The sequence below is a fragment of the Balaenoptera musculus genome, chromosome 20 (assembly GCF_009873245.2).
Source record: "Balaenoptera musculus isolate JJ_BM4_2016_0621 chromosome 20, mBalMus1.pri.v3, whole genome shotgun sequence".
Lineage (NCBI taxonomy): Eukaryota > Metazoa > Chordata > Mammalia > Artiodactyla > Balaenopteridae > Balaenoptera > Balaenoptera musculus.
In genome coordinates this window covers 20,239,362-20,259,027 of record NC_045804.1, presented here as the reverse complement: position 1 = coordinate 20,259,027, position 19,666 = coordinate 20,239,362, and the positions used below count along the sequence as shown (strand labels likewise).

General features: G+C 44.4%; 2 protein-coding genes across 2 annotated transcripts; both read left to right on the top strand.

Annotated features, from left to right (window-relative positions):
- The first annotated feature begins 1,264 nt into the window (after window positions 1-1,264).
- LOC118887147 (keratin, type I microfibrillar 48 kDa, component 8C-1-like) lies at window positions 1,265-5,793 on the top strand. Its single transcript, XM_036837749.1, has 7 exons — window positions 1,265-2,368; window positions 2,573-2,655; window positions 2,993-3,149; window positions 3,930-4,091; window positions 4,186-4,311; window positions 4,483-4,703; window positions 5,358-5,793. Exons 1-7 carry the CDS (start codon window positions 1,925-1,927, stop codon window positions 5,509-5,511), a joined length of 1,347 nt encoding a protein of 448 aa, XP_036693644.1. The 5' UTR covers window positions 1,265-1,924; the 3' UTR covers window positions 5,512-5,793.
- A 9,219-nt stretch (window positions 5,794-15,012) lies between these two features.
- On the top strand, window positions 15,013-19,456 carry LOC118887146 (keratin, type I cuticular Ha3-I-like). The gene is given in 7 exon segments (XM_036837748.1): window positions 15,013-15,384; window positions 16,418-16,488; window positions 16,983-17,139; window positions 18,353-18,514; window positions 18,609-18,734; window positions 18,906-19,126; window positions 19,339-19,456. Coding segments are annotated over 7 exon segments (1,215 nt in total). The 5' UTR covers window positions 15,013-15,024.
- Window positions 19,457-19,666: the final 210 nt, after the last annotated feature.

Here is a 19,666-nt window from a genome sequence, read left to right as displayed (position 1 = left end):
CTCCCTGGTGGGGAGGAAGGCAGGACTGGGGAAACAGAGACTTGCTGGAAAGCCAGTGCTTTGGAGCAGGCCGACAAGAGTTGGGAAGCAGGAGGTCTGTGCTGTTCCCTAGGAGCGAATGCCCATCGGTCTGATTCACAGGGTTTTCCATTTGTCCCAAGTCCGGATGAGTGAGACAGGAGCTCCTAGCCTCGCATCCTTTCTCCGGGAAGTCTCAGTGATGCCTGCCCACCTATTTCTCCCCCTTTAACTGCCTTGGAGGAAAACAAAGAGATTTTGATTTTATTATAAGTCTGGAGCTTTTGGTCTGAACGGCGTTATAATAAGCAGCGATAATGGTGTTGGAGAGGGTGGATGAAGGACCTTTCATCCAAGACTTAAACAGAGCACCACGTGAACACTATCATGAAAGGTTGATGGGGAGAAGGACTCCAATAAGTTGTCAATAAAACTGCCTATGGCAGGAGCCAAAGCCGCAGCAGAGTTTGGGGTGCTGCTCCCCAGGATGCAGGTGGTACCTAGTGGTGCCTGTAATGATGCAACTTCTGTATGTTCAGAACTTTGGTCACCCCTTCCTCAGACCTTCTGGTGCCTTCCTTCACCTCCCAAATCAACCCTAAATGACTCCAAGCTTGTCTTGCAAAATCCCCTGCCTAAGCTGTGTCCCCTCATTTTCTCTCCAGGGTGCCCAGGTCCTTGGATTCAATGACATGACCACCACCCCGCCCCACCCCTTGGTATTTTTCAACCTTTGGTTCTTAAACTAGATTGCATGTAACACAGTAAGGCTGATGGTGGGAGCCTAGGAGAGGATACGGGGCATCTTCTTGGTGTGTCGATTATACTTGGAGGATTGGGCAAAACGTTAGAAAGTCTAACTGGGAATTTTAAAACATTTTATGTTAAAGCCAACATGATGTTTTCATGCTTGAGGAGGCTCCTTTGTGCTATCTCCTGACTTTTCCAATTACCGCTCACTTTGTTCTAATGCTACGGATACCTCATTGGAAAAGTTTGGCAAGCACTGCCTTATTCCTTTCTCACACCTGCCTCCAGATACGTTCCTTAGATAGTTTCAATGCATTTGTCTGGATCTCTCAGCTTGCCTTTTTTCAGCCTTCTTTCTAAATGATCTCTTCTTTCAGAATCTTCCTTGTTCTCAAACTAATTATCAAAGCCTCTATCTTTAAAATTCCTCTACAGTCCTTTTTAAAAATTTTTATTTATTTTTAAGATTAGTTTTTATTGGAGTACAGTTGATATACAATGTTGTGTTAGTTTCTGCTCTACATCAAAGTGACTCTCATAAATATACATACACATATATGTTGTATATACACATATATCCACTTTTTTTTACATTCTTTTCCCATTACAGTCCTTTTTAGTGATAGGCAGGTAACACTGCACCAACAGCTGTCCATCCTTCTTGGCCATGGCCCCCAAGTCAATCCTTATCCAGCTCAAGTCTTCAAGGCTTGGGGTGCTAAATCATTGAAGGATTCTTCTCTCAAAGCGGATGGAAAGGGAGGTTACTGCTGCCCCTTAATGCAACTTGTTCCTTGATTCAATCTTCGTCCCTCCCTGGAAATGCCAGGTGTGTCAGGAGATGAGTCTGATTATGGTTTTACCAGATCACGTGCCACAAAAGAATGTCATTAGATGGACTGACTCCCAATTAACAAGGGCAGATACTTGGGCTAGACCGTGTGGCCTCTTTGAAGGTCTACCACAGGACTCTGATTTCAGGGGTGCCTAGCCTGAAGAGGAGTCCTGACTTAACAAGAAGCCAAGTAAAAAAATTTATGGGACGAGGGACTCTTCTGAGGAAGGCCAATAACAGATTGAAGGGAAGGGCATTTGAAAAGCAGTGAGGAAGTAAAAAGAAAAAAGACATTACGTACTGTGTCCACACCCTCTGGGGATGGGGTATAAATGCTCCCCAGATGCAGAAGACTCCAAAGCTCCTTGCAGAACTTGGACTCTGTCTTCAGCCGGTCACCTCACTCCCTCCATCACCATGCCTTACAGCTGCTCTCTGCCCAGCCTGAGCTGCCGCTCTAGCTGCTTCTCCCGGCCCTGTGTGCCCCCCAGCTGCCACGGCTCCACCCTGCCCGGGGCCTGCAACATCCCCGCCAACGTGGGCAACAGCAGCTGGTCCTGCGAGGGCTCCTTCAACGGCAACGAGAAGGAGACCATGCAGTTCCTGAACGGCCGGCTGGCCAGCTACCTGGAGAAGGTGCGCCAGCTGGAGCGGGAGAATGCGGAGCTGGAGTGCCACATCCGGGAGCGGAGCCAGCAACAAGACCCCCTTGTGTGCCCCAACTACCAGTCCTACTTCCGGACCATCGAGGAGCTCCAGCAGAAGGTGAGGGGCCTTGTTGTCATCTCTAAGCAGGGGAAGTTTGCTAGGATTCTCAATCTGTGGGAGAGAGCTATGTTTCTTGCATCTATGCCATCGTGATTCTTTCTTCTTCCTTTTACCTTCAAAATGGCTTTTTAAGCATTTTTAAAGAAGTCGATGGTTTCATATTTATTTTCAATCCTCACTTAGTAACCTCTCATTCCCCAGATCCTTTGCACCAAGGCAGAGAACACTAGGCTGGTAGTGCAGATTGACAATGCCAAGCTGGCCGCAGATGACTTCAGGACCAAGTGAGTTGTTCAGAGTTTACACGGGTCTGCTCCTTTTGTTCAATCTCTAGTAAAAGAAAAGGGATTTCCATAGCTTACTGAACAGCAGTTCAATCCATCAATTGTGAAGGATTCTGCAGAGGATTGGGGGGAACCAAGAAAGAAGTCACAAAAGTGGATGAGGACTCAAATCAATTTTTGAATCAATATTGGGTCTTGACTGAGCCTCCAGAACCCTCTGCCTCTTGGGTCCACTCATTGCCGAAAGAGGGAAGAAGAGGTGAATGGGGTTATCCAAGATCATTCTTGTCAGTCTTCAAGGTCTACCAGTTACCTCTCTGACCCTGTCCTTGTGCAGGTATGAGATGGAGCTGGGCTTGAGGCAGCTGGTGGAGTCGGACATAAATGGCCTGCGTAGGATCCTGGACGAGCTGACCCTGTGCAAGTCTGACCTGGAGGTCCAGGTGGAGTCCCTGAAGGAGGAGCTGACCTGCCTCAAGAGCAACCACGAGGAGGTGAGACCAGAAATGAGAAATGAAGAAACCTGACTCAGCCTCAGGCTGAGGGTGGCTTTAGTGATTTGGGGTGGCAGAATCAGGAATAAGAATCTTCTAAATTTCCTTCAAAAACACCAAAACTTCAGGATAAAAGAAAACATTGAGAGATGAAACCTATCCATGTTCCCAGATAAGCTGTTTTTCACTCAGAACTGGTGCCTCACTTGAGTTTCCCAGGGCACCTCCATGGGCTTGTGATTGGTTACTGAGTTGTAGGAGGAGTCCCAGCATTGCTCTGATCATGCCATGCAAAGCCATTTCTCTTTGCCCTCAAAGCCAAAATATCAATCCTGGTGAACTGGAGTCTCCACTTTTTCAAAGTCTTGATGACGAATGATCTGGGGTTCCTTCTCTCTCCTGGGAGGGGCCATGACAAGATCTTACTTGATGGCAAAAATGCTGTGATATACAATCTGAGATCATAGAGCCAATTCTTTTTCTTATGAGGTCATCTGCAGCCAATCTGCAAACTGGGCAAGTTAGGCATTCATCCATCCTTGAGTGGCCCCCAAGCAAATCCTTGGGAATTTTTTTTGAATCCAAGTGCCATGACACAGTCATGGTGGGAAGGAGCCGAACACATGGAACGCAGACCACTTGGCCTTCTGTTGTCATAGTCGCTCCACTAAAAGTTTCTTTTCCGAGGAAATAGACAAACAGGACTTTGACAAGCAGTGCCATTTCTTTGGGTCCACTTTTTATTGAGGATAGTCACTCTTGCGTTTTCTACATCCACAGGAAGTCAACTCCCTGCGGAGCCAGCTTGGAGACCGCCTCAACGTGGAGGTGGACGCCGCCCCCACCGAGGACCTGAACCGCGTGCTCAACGAGACCAGGTGTCAGTACGAGGCCCTGGTGGAGAGCAACCGCAGGGACGTGGAGGAATGGTTCACCAGGCAGGTGGGCATCTCGGCACGTGGCCGCTCAGGCCCCTCGGCCCCTCAGGGCCCTTCAGACAGGGTCTGATCCTGCCTTCTCCCCTTTGATGTTTCAGACCGAGGAGCTGAATGGGCAGGTGGTGTCCAGCTCGGAGCAGCTGCAGTCCTACCAGCTGGAGATCACTGAGCTGAGACGCACGGTCCATGCCCTGGAGGTGGAGCTGCAGGCCCAGCACAACCTGGTGGGTATCGTTCAGACTCCTGGTGAGAAGGGGAGGTCGGGGAGTCAGAGGCACCGGGCTGGCCTTTGGGCCCTCCTCTCCTTAACTCTTGGAGCTTGTGACTTCTTGGGATCCTGCGGAGAAGCCCTTTCAGGAGCAGCTCTGTGACCTTCCTTCCCTTCCCCACGACAGAGAGACTCTCTGGAGAACACCCTGACGGAGATAGAGGCCCGCTACAGCTCCCAGCTGGCCCAGGTGCAGTGCCTGATCGGCAAGGTGGAGGCCCAGCTGGCGGAGATCAGGAGGGACCTGGAGCGGCAGAACCAGGAGTACCGGGTGCTGCTGGATGTCCGGGCCCGGCTGGAGGGTGAGATCAACACATACCGGGGGCTGCTGGAGAGCGAGGACTGCAAGTGAGTACTCAGCTGCCGGTGTTTGGAGAAGCTATGCACATATAGGCGCACTTCTCAGTTTGACTCCAGGCAAAGATTGCATACCTTGGAGAGGAAATTATGCCTTCACACCAGACGTGCTCAGACAGAACTCAGAAAACAATGTGGCCATCATTAAAACATAAAATGGCAGGAATTGTGTGATGTGCAAACTGAAATTGCACAGTCAACTCTTCGCATTCTACTCTGATGACACTGATATGTGATCAGTGATATTTCTTACATCTTAACAATACCGTAGTGTGTAGAAGTTACATTTCCACATGCTACCTTATCTGCCCTGTTACCATCAGGCAGGCAGGATCAGTATTCTCTTCATTCTGTAGGTGAAGGGACTGGGGCCTGGAGAAGGTAAGCGACTTCTCTAAGGTCACCAGCTAGGAATGGACATTGCTGGGCGCTGACACCGGAGTTTCTGAGCCTCTGTCCAGCACTTTTGACATGATATGACAGGGAGACCATTAGCATTGATAGTGAGCTTCGCAGCAGGTGAGCCTGTGACCTTCTCTGTTACAGGTCAGGCCAAGTCCCAGAGAGCAGTCCACTCTTGAGGTCTCTCTGGTGTATATTACAAGCCGCCCTCAATTCGCTTTCCATATCATTCTTTTTCTCCAGGCTGCCCTGCAACCCCTGCGCCACGACCAATGCGTGTGTCAAGACCATCATGCCCTGTGTCTCCAGTGCCTGCACCCCCTGTGCTCCTGCTACCCGCTTCTCTACCTGTGTCCCCCGCCCCAACTGTGGGCCCTGCAACTCCTACGTGTGCTAGAGTCCAGTGGTTGCCAGAAGAGCAAGGAGGCAGGGCCCAGTGTTCCAGAGCTTTGACCTGGCCCTGGTTCATTCCACCAAATGGGCCAGAAAACACAATTGCATGGCTGGAGCTGCCCCAGGGAGGTGGTCAAGAAACTCACCCAACCTACTCCAGATAATTCCCTGCCTACATTTTCCTTCACTGGAGACCATTTCTTCTTAGCTAGCCCAGAGAACCCTCCCACGTGCCATGAGCTTTCCCTTGTAACCTCCTAATAAACTTGATTTCCTTGGCAAAGCAGATGCCTTTCTCACTGGTATTCATTTGTCTCACCATGACCATCACTTGAGCACTTTATAAAAGGGCCACTTGAAAGCAGAGCCCTATAATAGCCTCACTCTTGGATATGAGAGCCTGGCAGGCAGATGGCTGGCCTTGCATCCTGACCCCACAGGTGAGGCAGGATGGCAGCAAAGAGGGTAGGGCAGCTGCTGTGTGGCTTCATCTCCCTTTGGCCGTTCCTGGATTTTCTTCCTCACCCCTCTTGACCAGGACATCTCCTAGAGACGATTTTATCCAAATCTAAAGTGAGGAGGCATGAGCTGGGGGCTGGAAAGAGGCTCTGGAAAGCTCATCTTTTCTCAGCAGGAAGTTTTAGGTCCAGCCCTGTATTACCTGGGTTACTGGTCGTTCAGGCAGCCTCAGGACCATGCAGCAAAGGGACCATCTGGCTTGCCTACTGTGCCCAGGACTTCCTCCTTCCTTCTGATCTCCTTCCTGGGGATCATTATCAGCCTGGGCTCCAGCCGCTCACTTCCCCTCCCCGGATCTGGGGCTCAGAGAACCCACCAACTTTTCCTTTAATACTTCCGCCTTCCTCTATTCAATCCAACCAGTGCCTGTTGGATACCTGCTCTGTGCAGACCCTGGATGGTGGGGAGGGGAGAAGCACATAATGAAAGACACAGTCCTGGCTGCAAGTTATTTATAATTTCTTAAAAGGGATAAAACTAGTCCCCAAGTAGGGCTATTATAAACCTAGTCCCTGGCACTGTGAACGCTCAGGCTGGTGCTGCAGGAAATCTCAGAGTACTGAAAGTGATATCAGTGTTCATCAAGAATGGGTATCTTTCTTTAACTCTAATGAAGAGTTTCCAGAAAGGAACGCAGTCTTGCCAACACCCTGATTTTTCAAAATTTGGGAAAAATATATATAACATAAATTTACCATTTTATCCATTTTTAGTGTACAATTCAGTAGCGTGAAGTATATTCACATTGTGGTGCAACCATTGCCTCTACCCCTCTCTAGATCTTTTTCATCATCTCAGACGGAAACTCTGGACACATTAAACAATAACTTCCCAAACCCCCCTGCCATGAGCCCCTGGTAACCTCTATTCTATTTTCTGTCTATATGAATTTGACTATTCTGGGTACCTTGTATAAAGAAATGGAATTGTATATTATTTGTCCTTTAGGGTCTGGCTTTTTTCATTGTATAATATTTTCCAGGTTCATCCATGTCGTAGCATGTATCAGAATTTAGTTCTTTTAAAGATTTAATAATATTCCATTGTATGTATATAATGCATTTTGTTTGTTCATTCATCATTGATGGATATTTTGGGTTATTTCCACCTTTTGGTTATTGCGACATGCTGCTATCAACATTGGTGTACATATGTCTTCTGTTCAAATCCCTGCTTTCAATTTGTGTGTGTGTGTGTGTGTGTGTGTGTTTATGTACCTAGATGTGGAATTACTGAATCATATGGTAATTCTATGTTTTTTGAGTAACCTCCCTACTGTTTTCCACTGTGGCTGAACCATTTAACATTCCCACAAGTAACGTACAAGGATTGCAATCTCTCCCCAATACTCACTTTCTGTTTTTTTTTTTTTTTAAGGTGTAGGAGTTCTTTATAAATTCTGGATATTAATCCCTTATTAGATATATGATTTGAAAATATTCTCCCATTCTGTGGGTTGCCTTTTCACTCTTTTCATTCTCTTGAAATTAAAGTTTTTAATTTTTGTAAAGTTCATTTTACCTATTTTTCCTTTTGTTATCTGTGCTTTTGGTGTCATCACCAAGAAATCAGTGCCAAATCCAATGTCATGAAGATTTTCCCCTATGTGTTCTTCTAAGAGTTTTATCATTTTAGCTCTGATGTTTAGGTCTATGATCCATTTTGCAAAAAACATCACTGAGATTTTTATAGAGATTGCATTGAATCTGTAGATTGCTTTGAACAATATTGTTATCATAACAACATTAAATCTTCCAATCCATAAACATGGGATGTCTTTCCATTTACATATGTCTTCCTTAGTTTCTTTTGGCAATGTTTTGCAGTTTTTCTGTGTGCAAGTCTTTTGCCTCCTTGGTTATGTTTATTCCTAAGTTTTTTATTCCTTTTGATGCTGTCAGAAATATAATTTTCCTTCTAATTTCTTTTTCAGATTGTTCATTGCTAGTGCATAGAAATGGAACTCCATACCTTGATTTTAACCCAGTGAGAGTAAATCCTTGATTTTAGACCTGTGTCAGACTTCTGACTTATAGAACTTTACAATAATACATTTTTGTTTTACATCACTAAATTTGAGGTCATTTGTGACAGCAGGAATGGGAAATGAATATAGCTCACATCTACTGAACTCAACTATGGGTTAAGCAAAATACTAGGAGCTCATCTTAATTAATCTTCCTAACAATGCTGCAAATTAAATCCATTTTACAGATGAGTAAACTGAGCCTTAGAAACATGCTTGAAATCATAGTTGGTTATTAGCAATTATGGGATTGGAACCATGTTCTCTCTATAGTTATACATAAGATATCACTATAAAGTATGGAGAATAATTTAAAAACTTGGAGCAGAATGATACAATGACATGCTTCAAAGTTGTCTTCTACACACAGATTCTGGCTAACTTTTGGCAAATCGCTTTAGGACTTGGTTTTCCAGTCAATTATGAGTCGCAGTCATATAGAAGTGTTTTTTTGTTTTATTGTATTTTTCTTTAACATCTTTATTGGAGTATAATTGCTTTACAATGGTTGTTAGTTTCTGCTTTATAACAAAGTGAATCAGCTATACATATATATATATCCCCATATCTCCTCCCTCTTGTGTCTCCCTCCCAGCCTCCCTATCCCAGCCCTCTTTAATTTTGTATCCTGCTACTCTACCAAATTGATTGATTAGCTCTAGTAGTTTTCTGGTAGCATCTTTAGGATTCTTTATGTATAGTATCATGTCATCTGCAAAGAGTGACAGATTTACTTCTTCTTTTCTGATTTGGATTCCTTTTATTTCTTTTTCTTCTCTGATTGCTGTGGCTAAAACTTCCAAAACTATGTTGAATAATAGTGGCGAGAGTGCACAACCTTTTCTTTTCCTGATCTTAGAGGAAATTGTTTCAGTTTTTCACCATTGAGAACGATGTTGGCTGTGGGTTTGTCATATATGGCCTTTATTATGTTGAGGTAAGTTCCCTCTATGCCTACTTTCTGGAGAGTTTTTATCATAAATGGGTGTTTAATTTTGTCCAAAGCTTTTTCTGCATTTATTGAGATTATCATATGGTTTTTATCCTTCAATTTGTTAATATGGTTTATCATATTGATTGATTTGAGTATATTGATGAATCCTTGCAGTCCTGCGATAAACCCCACTTGATCATGCTGTATGATCCTTTTAATGTGCTGTTGGATTCTGTTTGCTAGTATTTTGTTGAGGAATTTTGCATTTATGTTCATCAGTGATACTGGCCTGTAGTTTCCTTTCTTTGTGACATCTTTGTCTGGTTTTGGTATCAGGGTGATGGCGGCCGTGTAGAATGAGTTTGGGAGTGTTCCTCCCTCTGCTATATTTTGGAAGAGTTTGAGAAGGATAGGTGTTAGCTCTTCTCTAAATGTTTGATAGAATTTGCCTGTGAATCCATCTGGTTCTGGGCTTTTGTTTTTTGGAAGATTTTTAATCACAGTTTCAATTTCAGTGTTTGTGATTGTTCTGTTTATATTTTCTATTTCTTCCTGGTTCAGTCTTGGAAGGTTGTGCTTTTCTAAGAATTTGTCCATTTCTTTCAGGTTGTCCATTTTATTGGCATATAGTCACTTGTAGTAATCTCTCATGATCCTTTGTATTTCTGCAGTGTCAGTTATTACTTCTTTTTCATTTTTAATTCTGTTGATTTGTCTATTTTGAGTGAAGTCAAAGTGAAGAGTGAAGAGTGAAGTCTGTTTTGTCTGATATGAGAATTGCTACTCCAGCTTTCTTTTGATTTTCATTTCCATGGAATATCTTTTTCCATCCCCTCACTTTCAGTATGGACATTTTAATAATATTAATTCTTCCAGTCCATGAACACAGTATATCTTTCCATTTATTTGTGTCATCTTCAGTTTCTTTCATCAATGTCTTATAGTTTTCAGAGTACAGGTCTTTCACCACTTTGATTAGATTTATTCCTACATATTTTATTCTTTTTGATGTAACTGTAAATGGGATTGTTTTCTTAATTTCTCTTTCCAATAGATCATTATTAGTGTATAGAAACATTATAGATTTTTTTTAACATCTTTATTGGAGTATAATTGTTTTACAGTGGTGTGTTAGCTTCTGCTTTATAACAAAGTGAATCAGCTATACATACACATACGTGCCCATATCTCCTCCCTCTTGCATCTCCCTCCCTCCCACCCTCCCCATCCCACCCCTCCAGGCGGTCACAAAGTGCCGAGCTGATCTCCGTGTATTAATTTTGTATTCTGCAACTTTACTCAATTCATTTATTCTAAATTTTTTTTTGGTGGCATCTATAGGGTTTTCTATATATAGTATCATGTCATATGCAAACCATGACAGTTTTCTTTCTTTCTTTCCAATTTGGATTTGTTTTCTTTTCTTTTTGTCTTGTCTGATTGCTGTGACTAAGACTTCCAATAATATGTTGAATAAAATTGGCAGCAGTAGGCATCCTTGTCTTGTTTCTGATCTTAGAGGAAATGTTTTCAGCTTTTCACCATTGAGTATGATGTTAACTGTGGGTTTGTCATATATGGACTTTATTATGTTGAGATATTTTCCCTCTATGCCCACTTTGTTGAGAGTTCGTATCATAAATAGATGTTGAATTTTGTCAAAAGTTATTTCTGCATCTATGGAGATGATATATGATTTTTATTCTTCCTTTTGTTAATGTGGTGTAACACATTGATTGATTTGTGGAAATCAATCCCACTTAAATCCCACTTAATTATGGTACATGGTCCTTTTAATGTATTGTTAAATTAGGTCTGCTAATATTTTGTTGAGGATTTTTGTTGAGGATTTTTGCATCTATGATCATCAAGGTTATTGGCCTGTGATTAATTTTTTTTGTAGTGCCTTTGTCTGGTTTTGGTATCAGGGTAATTCAGTAGAATGAGTTTAGAAGCATTCCCTCCTCTTCAATATTTTGAAATAGTTCCAGAAGCAGGTACTAAGTTTCTTTAAATGCTTGGTAGAATTGACCTGTGAAGACATTTGGTCTTGGACTTTTGTTTGTTGGGTGTTTTTTTTTTTTTTTTTTCTGATTCGATTTCATGACTAGTAATTGGTCTCTTCAGATTTTCTTTTTCTTCCTGATTCAGTCTTAGGAGACTTTACATTTGTAGGAATTTATCCATTTCTTCTAGGTTGTCCAATTTGTTGGTATATAATTTTTCATTGTAAACTCTTATGATAATTTGGTGTTTGGTGTTGGTTGTAACTTCTCTTCTCTCATTTCTGATTTTTTTGGGCCCTCTCCTTTTTCTTGATGTGTTTGGTTAAAGGTTTATAGAATTTGTTTATCTTTTCAAAGAACCAGCTTTTAGTTTCACTGATATTTTCTATTGTTTCTTTAGCCTCTATTTCACTTATTTTCACTCTGATCTTTATTATTTTCTTCCTTCTACTACCTCTGGACTTTGTTCTTTTTCTAGTTACTTTAGGTATAAAGTTAGGTTGTTTATTTGAGATTTTTCCTGTTTCCTGCGGTAGGTCTGTATTGCTATACACTTCCCGCTTAGAACTGCATTTTCTGTGTCCCATAGATTTTGGATTGTTGTGTTTCCATTTTCATTTTTCTCAAGGTACTTTTTGATTTCTTCTTTTCTTTCTTCAATAACACATTGGTTGTTTAGTAGCATGTTGTTTAGACTCCACGTATTTGTGTTTTTTTCCAGTGTTGCTCTTGTAGTTGATTTGTAGTCTCATATCATTATGGTCAGAAAAGGTGCTTGATATGATTTCAATCTCCTTAAATGTATTGAGACTGGTTTTGTTGCCTAGCATGTAATCTATCCTGGAAAATGCTCCATGTGCACTTGAAAAGAATATGAATCTGCTGTTTTGGGGTGGAAAGTCCTGTATACATCTATTAAGTCTATCTGATCTTATGTATCATTTAATGCCAATATTTCCTTATTGATTTTTTTCTTTTTCTTTTCTTTCTTTCTTTTTATTTTTTTTGGTTGCACTGCATGGCATGTGGGATCTTAGTTCCCTGACCAGAGATTAAACCCCTGTCCCCTGCAGTGGAAACATGGAGTCTTAACAACTGGACTGACAGGGTTAGGGTTCCCTCTAGTGTATTTTTCATTTCTGTTATTGTATTCTCCAGCTCTGATTGGTTCTTTTTCATATTTTTGATCCCTTTGTTGATGTTATCACTGTGTTCCTCCATTCTTCTGAGTTTGCTGAATGTCTTTATGGCCATTACTTTGAACTCCTTATCTGGAAGATGGATTATCGCCATTTCATTTATTTATTTTTCTAAGGGACATATTCCTTTCTTTCACTTGGAACATATTCCTTTATCTCCTCATTTTACTTAACTCTCTGTGTTTGTTTCTACACATGAGGTAGACCATCTATGTCTCCCTGTCTTGAAGGAGTGGCTTTGTGTAGAAGGTGTTTTGTGGGGCCCAGTAGTGGGGTCCCACTTGGTTACCAGAGGCAGGTGTTCCAGGGCTGTGTAATCTGTGTGTGTCTGTGGCTGGGTCACTATTGCTGTAGGCACACTAGTGTGGGGGCTTGTCACCAGAGCAGCTGGCTGTAAGACCCAGCTGCAATAGTTGCAGGCAGTCTGATGTGTGGGGCTGGACCCTGGGCAAGAACCACTTTGGAGGGATGCTGGTGCTGGCTGAGGATGTCTGCTTCTCCTCTACGATCATCTGTTACTCCCTGGCTCATACCATCCTTACTAAGTTTTTTCCAATTTCTCTAATGCAGAACTTCCCAACTTATTGAGGTGAATGGGCTAGAGGGAGCCATGGTACTGATGCTCTGAGTCCTCAGAATAGCTGGCCAAGGCAGCCCAGTCACTTTTCCCCAGTGAGCCACAAAAATATCATTTTCTGTTTAAGCTGTTTGTGAAAAATAGGAAATATGGTCAAATGCAATGTGCTCTCTCACTTCTGGCCTTCATGTTTGCCCCAACTCTACCCAGAACAATCTCCTTCCTCTTCACTTAGTTTCAGCTTTCAGCAACATCATCAATTCCTCAAGAAAGCCTTCCTTGACCTCTGCTAAGTCTGGTTAGATCTCCGGCTGCACGTTCTTACAGCAGCTGGGGCTTCCCCCCATGACAGATGTATCATCTATTTGGCTGGTGTGCATTCTCCACTAGGTTGTAGGTTTGCCTTTCTTGCTCACTGTTGCATCCCCAGTGCCTAGCTCTGTGTCTGGTATATAGGAAGGACTCAGTAAATGTTTGTTAAAGGAAGTGAGCTAACTCATCCTTGGTGTGCAAAACAGTGCTTTCTCTTGCTCTCTGTGTTTCTGTGAATGGTAAAGTTTTTCTCCTAAATTCTTATGCTTGCCAAATTTTCGGTTCATTCTTGACCCTCTCTCAGATTGCTGATTTAAAAAAAATGTTTCTTTGAAAATGGTTCTTACACCAATTTCTTCTTTTACACTTCCCCTATAGACACCTAAACTCAATTCTTTATTACTGCTGACCCAGACTATTATAATAACCTTGCTGCTCCTCTGCTTCCAGCCTTATCTTCATTTTGCTAAAACAGATAAATGTTTGCTAAAACGTTGCCCTCCAGGGAAGTCTAAGCTCCTTAGCTTTGTCACTGAAGACCTCTGCCATATGGTCACAACCTCCCCATCCAGCTCTGTTTTCCACCACTTCCCTTCACTCCTCTCCCCTCCCAGTTATCTAGTCATACTCGACCATGCCTTGGGCTTTCCTGCACCGTTCTGTTTGCACATGATTCTTCCACCTGCAGTATCTGCTTTTCTCCTCTCTGTTTCTTAGAAACCTCCCCATCCCGTCACAAATCTATCCCTGTGAACTTCCAGTTCTGGCTGTGCTCTCTCTCCCCATTTTTTCAACTTCTCACTTATCATCTCTTGCCTCATATTATTATACAATGCTCATTCCTTCATCCACCCAACAAATGTCCATTGAGTCCCTACTGTGTACCATGTGCCTAGAGCTGAGGATTCAAAGATGAACTAAACCATGTCTTTGCTTCTGGGAACTCAAATACACAGAGAGATATGCATATAAGTCATGCAGTGTTATGCTCAAAGTGAAATGAAAGCTAAGAGAGGAGGGAGAGATGACTTGTCGGAAGAAGTTAGGGAAGGAGTTAGTTCATTAATTTAAGCAGCATGGTATGATGGAAAGAACAGAGATCTGTGTTGAAATCCTGGATTCACAACACATTAACCCCTACTCTCTATGCCTCTGTTTGCCTATCTGTAAAATGGGAATATTATCATGTACCTCGAAAGGTCATGGTGAGATGTGAATAAGATCATGTTTGTGAAGAATGTCTAGTAGCAACTTGGGCTTGTACAGGTGCTCAACAAGTGTGAGCTCCTTTTGACCATAGCCCTGATCCTACCTTCCATATTCCTCACAGTGCCCTGTACAAACTATGATCCTGGTGACTATCTGCTATTTTGTTGATTGACATTATTATGGATATGGATGATGCCTGTCATATCAGGTAACAGGGCCACTGGGAACCAGGCTATTTTAATGATCCTAGAAGGGATCTATTCCTCTTTCTGAGAACCATGAATTTGGAATTTGACCTAGGGAATGATACATGGGCAAGTGTTATACTTTTCCATCTCAGCAAGAAGAGTCAGGGCTGTCAAGCCAGGAAGCAAAGAAGCCATAGCGTTCCTGGACACCCCACTAATGAAGGCCAGGGCTTTCACGAGTCCAGCTCTTTGAAACCACACCATAAAGCTCTTACTTCACGGATGCACAGCATGGAAGAGGAGTTCTGACTTAGCAAGAAGCCCAAGTAAAGTCTTTTATGAGATGAGGGACTCTTCTGAGGAAACGTAACAAGCCAAGGGGAAAGGCTTTTGACAACCAAATGAGTAAGAAAAAAGGGCTGTCTTCCACACCCACACCCTCTGCAGAGGGGCTATAAATGCTCCCAAGAGGAAGGAGACCCACAGCTCTGTGGCTTGGACAACTTGGACTCTGTCTTCAGCCGGTCACCTCACTCCCTCCATCACCATGCCTTACAGCTGCTCCCTGCCCAGCCTGAGCTGTTGCTCCAGCTGCTTCTCCCGGCCCTGCGTGCCCCCCAGCTGCCACGGCTCCACCCTGCCCGGGTCCTGCAACATCCCCGCCAATGTGGGCAACAGCAGCTGGTCCTGCGAGGGCTCCTTCAATGGCAACGAGAAGGAAACCATGCAGTTCCTGAACGGCCGGCTGGCCAGCTACCTGGAGAAGGTGCGCCAGCTGGAGCGGGAGAACGCGAAGCTGGAGTGCCGCATCCGGGAGTGGTACGAGTCTCAGATCCTGTACATCTGCCCAGATTACCAGTCCTACTTCCGGACCATCGAGGAGCTCCAGCAGAAGGTGAGGGGGTGGGCACCCCACTGCCTCCAGCAGGAAGTTTTAGGGAGGGAATTCAAGATATGATTAAGAAACAATATAAGCTCTCGGTGTGATTGAAACGCATGGGTTGAAGTCTTACTTTTCCATTCTGTTTTCTTGAGGGCCCGTCTTATTCTAGTTCCAGGACTGTTAGATCTGAGTATTTGCATAATGTTAGTCTGTGTGGAGGTAGCAGCACTTTGCATAAATAAACTGTAATTAAAAGCTGCCTCCGAATGCTTCCGTGCATTTGCCAAGACTCTGGAATTATTATCCTGAGGTGAGAGAAGAGACTGAGCCCAAGAAGGAAGCTGAGAAAGTGAAATTTTTGTAAGAATTGGACCAATTTCTCTCTCTCTTATCTGGGCTTTTGACTGCTCTGACCTCTTGTTGCTGTCCTCTTCTGGGTGCCTAATTATCTTAACTTCATCGTCTTGACCTAGAGGCCTCTGGGCTTCTCATGATGCACAGTGTCCAGTGAGGGCATAGAAGAGTTGGCTGAAATCAGAAAGAGTGGAAACTACCTAGAAGAACATAGGACCAACCCATCCAGGATGGATAGGAGGGCGTGACTCCATCCATGACTCTGCCCCCTCCAATTGCTAGTTGACATATTTATCTTCTCCACTGAATTGGAAGTTTTTTGTGGGCAGGATCTAGTGCTTACTCATTTTTGTATCTTCAGCTCCTGCTACCATGCCAGACATACAGTAGGTTTTTAAAGAGAAATGTTAGTTATTATTATTATCAGCTTCTCAGTATTGCTTATTAGGAAAGAAAAGGAAAAATTGTGTATCTATTGACACTTTTCTTGCATATGTCAGTGTTCTTTTTTTCCCCCAAGTTTGATTTCTTAAATATTTATTGAGCAACTATTGCACATGGACAGCATTTAATAATCTTATATAAGATCCACTGTGATTTCTCATTCTGGTCCTTCCAAGTAAGTGAATTAGTAGGGATTGCTGTTGGCTAAAAATAATCACGCTTATTCTAGAATGTTTTGGGTCTTCTAGATCCTGTGCAGCAGTCTGACAATGCCAGGCTGGTGGTGCAGATTGACAACACCAAACTGGCCTCAGATGACTTCAGGACCAATTGAATGGGTAAGGGGGCTGTTGTCTTCCCTCTTTCCTCTCCTTCCCCTTAGCCTGTCCTCTGTACCAACAAACATTGACAAAGTTTTCCCTAGATGATTTCCCTAAGATCGACAGAGCCATTGCTAACCAGAGCTCAGAGAACCCTTCTCCAGAGTCAGACTCTTTGCCTGTTTTTCCTTTCCAGAGGACATCTCTGAATCCCATCCAGTGTAGAAGTCATGTTCCCCTGATGCTCCACTATGCACAGAGTCCAATCAGGAGAATGGAGGAAGTGTTTTAATTCTGGAAATCTCACGGTTTATGGGCTTTTATCCCATTAAATCCACTGGCTCTTCATTTATTAAAAAATAATTACCAGTGCCTTTTCCTCCAGGAGCTTCGGTAGCGTGTTGAAAACCTAGATGAACGAGATGGCTGTAAAAACCACAAGCCCCAACTCCCAGTTGTCTGACAAACCAAACCAGGCCTGCCTCTGATGCTCCTGTATCACAGGTATGAGACAGAGGTGTCCTTGAGGCAGCTGGTGGAGGCAGACCTGAACAGCCTGGGCAGGATCCTGGACGAGCTGACCCTGTGCAAGTCTGACCTGGAGGCCCAGGTGGAGTCCCTGAAGGAGGAGCTGATCTGCCTCAAGTAGAACCATGAGCAGGTGAAGTTCCCCAACAGGATCAAACTCGCCAAGGCCTGTTTCCAGCTGCCAAGGGGTGTGGGAGAGGCTCAACTAGCCAAGGAATCTGTTCTCCAAACAAAAAGGGATTTGGAGAGAGTGAGTAATCTGTGATAGGAGGCGAGGGTTTTTCTGCCAGTGGCAGGAATGAGGGTGAAGGAAGCTGGCAAGCCCAGTAATGAGGAAAGGTCAACAGCAAGGCAGTGCCCACAGCTGCTTCCTCTCCCAGGTTGGAGCACACGGGGCTGCAGAGATCTTTTATTCCAATTCTCCACTTAGTAACAGGAGAAGCCAGCAGGACCACCCTGCAGGGAGGGCTGAGCTGGAAACACAACCCAACTCTCCCCTTTCTGGTCCGGAGCTCTTTCTGCTATTCAGTGTTGCCCAGAGGAAACGCTGTAAAGTGCTCACATCACTGCTAGATTAGTTGCACGGTAAAGAAGACAGATATTTTGTGCAAACCTTAATCCCAGAACATTGTAAATGGTGATAGTTAATATTAATTGAGTGCTTATTGTGTGCCAAACACTGTGCTAAGTGCTTTAGAACTTCATCTTACCGATGAAGCACTTGAGGCTTCTAGAAGCTTCTAGAAGCTTTCTAGTAAGTGGTAGACAAGAAACCCAATTCAAATCTGTCTGACATCCACCTAAGCCCAAGCACTAAGCTATGTTGGATGTGTGAAGAGATTAGCTGATAGTTACTTCCTTTATCAATAGCTAAACTAGTGAAATCAACAAATCACCAGTTAAGTCTATTCTATCCCAGGATGGCAGATTTTGAAGTAAACATTCTTTGTTTCCTCTTTAGCTGCACTCTATCCTTTTTATTATGCATGGCTAAGAATCAAACCATAGTCTATATGGTATACTAACAAGAACACTGGATTGGGTGTTTGGGCTCCACAGTTTAAATCACGGTCTATTGCATCTCGGCTCTGAGTCCAAACCCCTGTACCTCTTTAAGTGAGGAGTGGTATACTGAGTACAAAGGTGGAAGGAGGTCATGGACTTGAAAGCACTCTGTAAAGTGGAATGTACAGGTTAGTCACTGAATACAGAACCCAGTTAATGAGAGGATCAGAGAGAATAGAAATTTTGAAAGCTTAAGAATAAGCACAAGTTGAATTGCATTCTCTTAGAGGAGAGCATTAGGATCCTTTGTGATACTTTGAATTGTCCCCTTCCTCCATCAGGAAGCCAACTCCCTGCGGAGCCAGCTTGGAGACCGCCTCAATGTGGAGGTGGACGCCGTCCCCACCGAAGACCTGAACCGCGTGCTCAACGAGACCAGGTGTCAGTACGAGGCCCTGGTGGAGAGCAACCGCAGGGATGTGGAGGAATGGTTCACCAGGCAGGTGGGCATCTCGGCACGTGGTCGCTCAGGCCCCTCGGCCCCTCAGGGCCCTTCAGACACGGTCTGATCCTGCCTTCTCCCCTTTGGTGTTTCAGACCAAGGAACCGAACAGGCAGGTGGTGTCCAGCTCGGAGCAGCTGCAGTCCTACCAGCTGGAGATCACTGAGCTGAGACGCACGGTCCATGCCCTGGAGGTGGAGCTGCAGGCCCAGCACAACCTGGTGGGTATCGTTCAGACTCCTGGTGAGAAGGGGAGGTCGGGGAGTCAGAGGCACCGGGCTGGCCTTTGGGCCCTCCTCTCCTTAACTCTTGGAGCTTGTGACTTCTTTGGATCCTGTGGAGAAGCCCTTTCAGGAGCAGTTCTGTGACCTTCCTTCCCTTCCCCACGACAGAGAGACTCTCTGGAGAACACCCTGACGGAGATAGAGGCCCGCTACAGCGCCCAGCTGGCCCAGGTGCAGTGCCTGATCGGCAAAGTGGAGGCGCAGCTGGCGGAGATCAGGAGGGACCTGGAGCGGCAAAACCAGGAGTACCGGGTGCTGCTGGATGTCCGGGCCCGGCTGGAGGGTGAGATCAACACATACCGGGGGCTGCTGGAGAGCGAGGACTGCAAGTGAGTAGGAGGCTAGTGATATTCCTCTTGGGGCCTCATGAGGTTGCTATGAGGATGAAAGATCTTCTTGTTGGAAATTAATTTATAGTTACAAGCTTTCGGTTGGAGGCAGTCAGAGGAAGTACAATAGTCTTGCACAAAGTGTGTTTCGTATCTTCCTATCTCTTCAGATCCCTTTACCATAACCTGCTCTAATGATTTTCTGTCTCCAGGCTCCCCTGCAACCCACGTGCCACAGCCAATGCATGTGAAAAGCCCATTGGGCCCTGCGTCTCCAATCCTTGTGACCCACACACTTGGTGTGGGCCTTGCAACACCTTTGTGCACTAGAGGCCCCAGTGCCAGCAGGACGACAAGGGCTCCAAAGTCACATCTCAGCTCTACTTCATCCAAGTGTCCCCAGCAGGGACCATGCTTCAACCAGCACCAGCTCCACTGAATTTTCTGGCTTGATCCTTGAGCACAAGAAGCTGCAAAGTCCATCTACTGGCTCAGTCTGTCTTCTGAGTCACACAGAGAAATCTACAACAAGATCAAGTA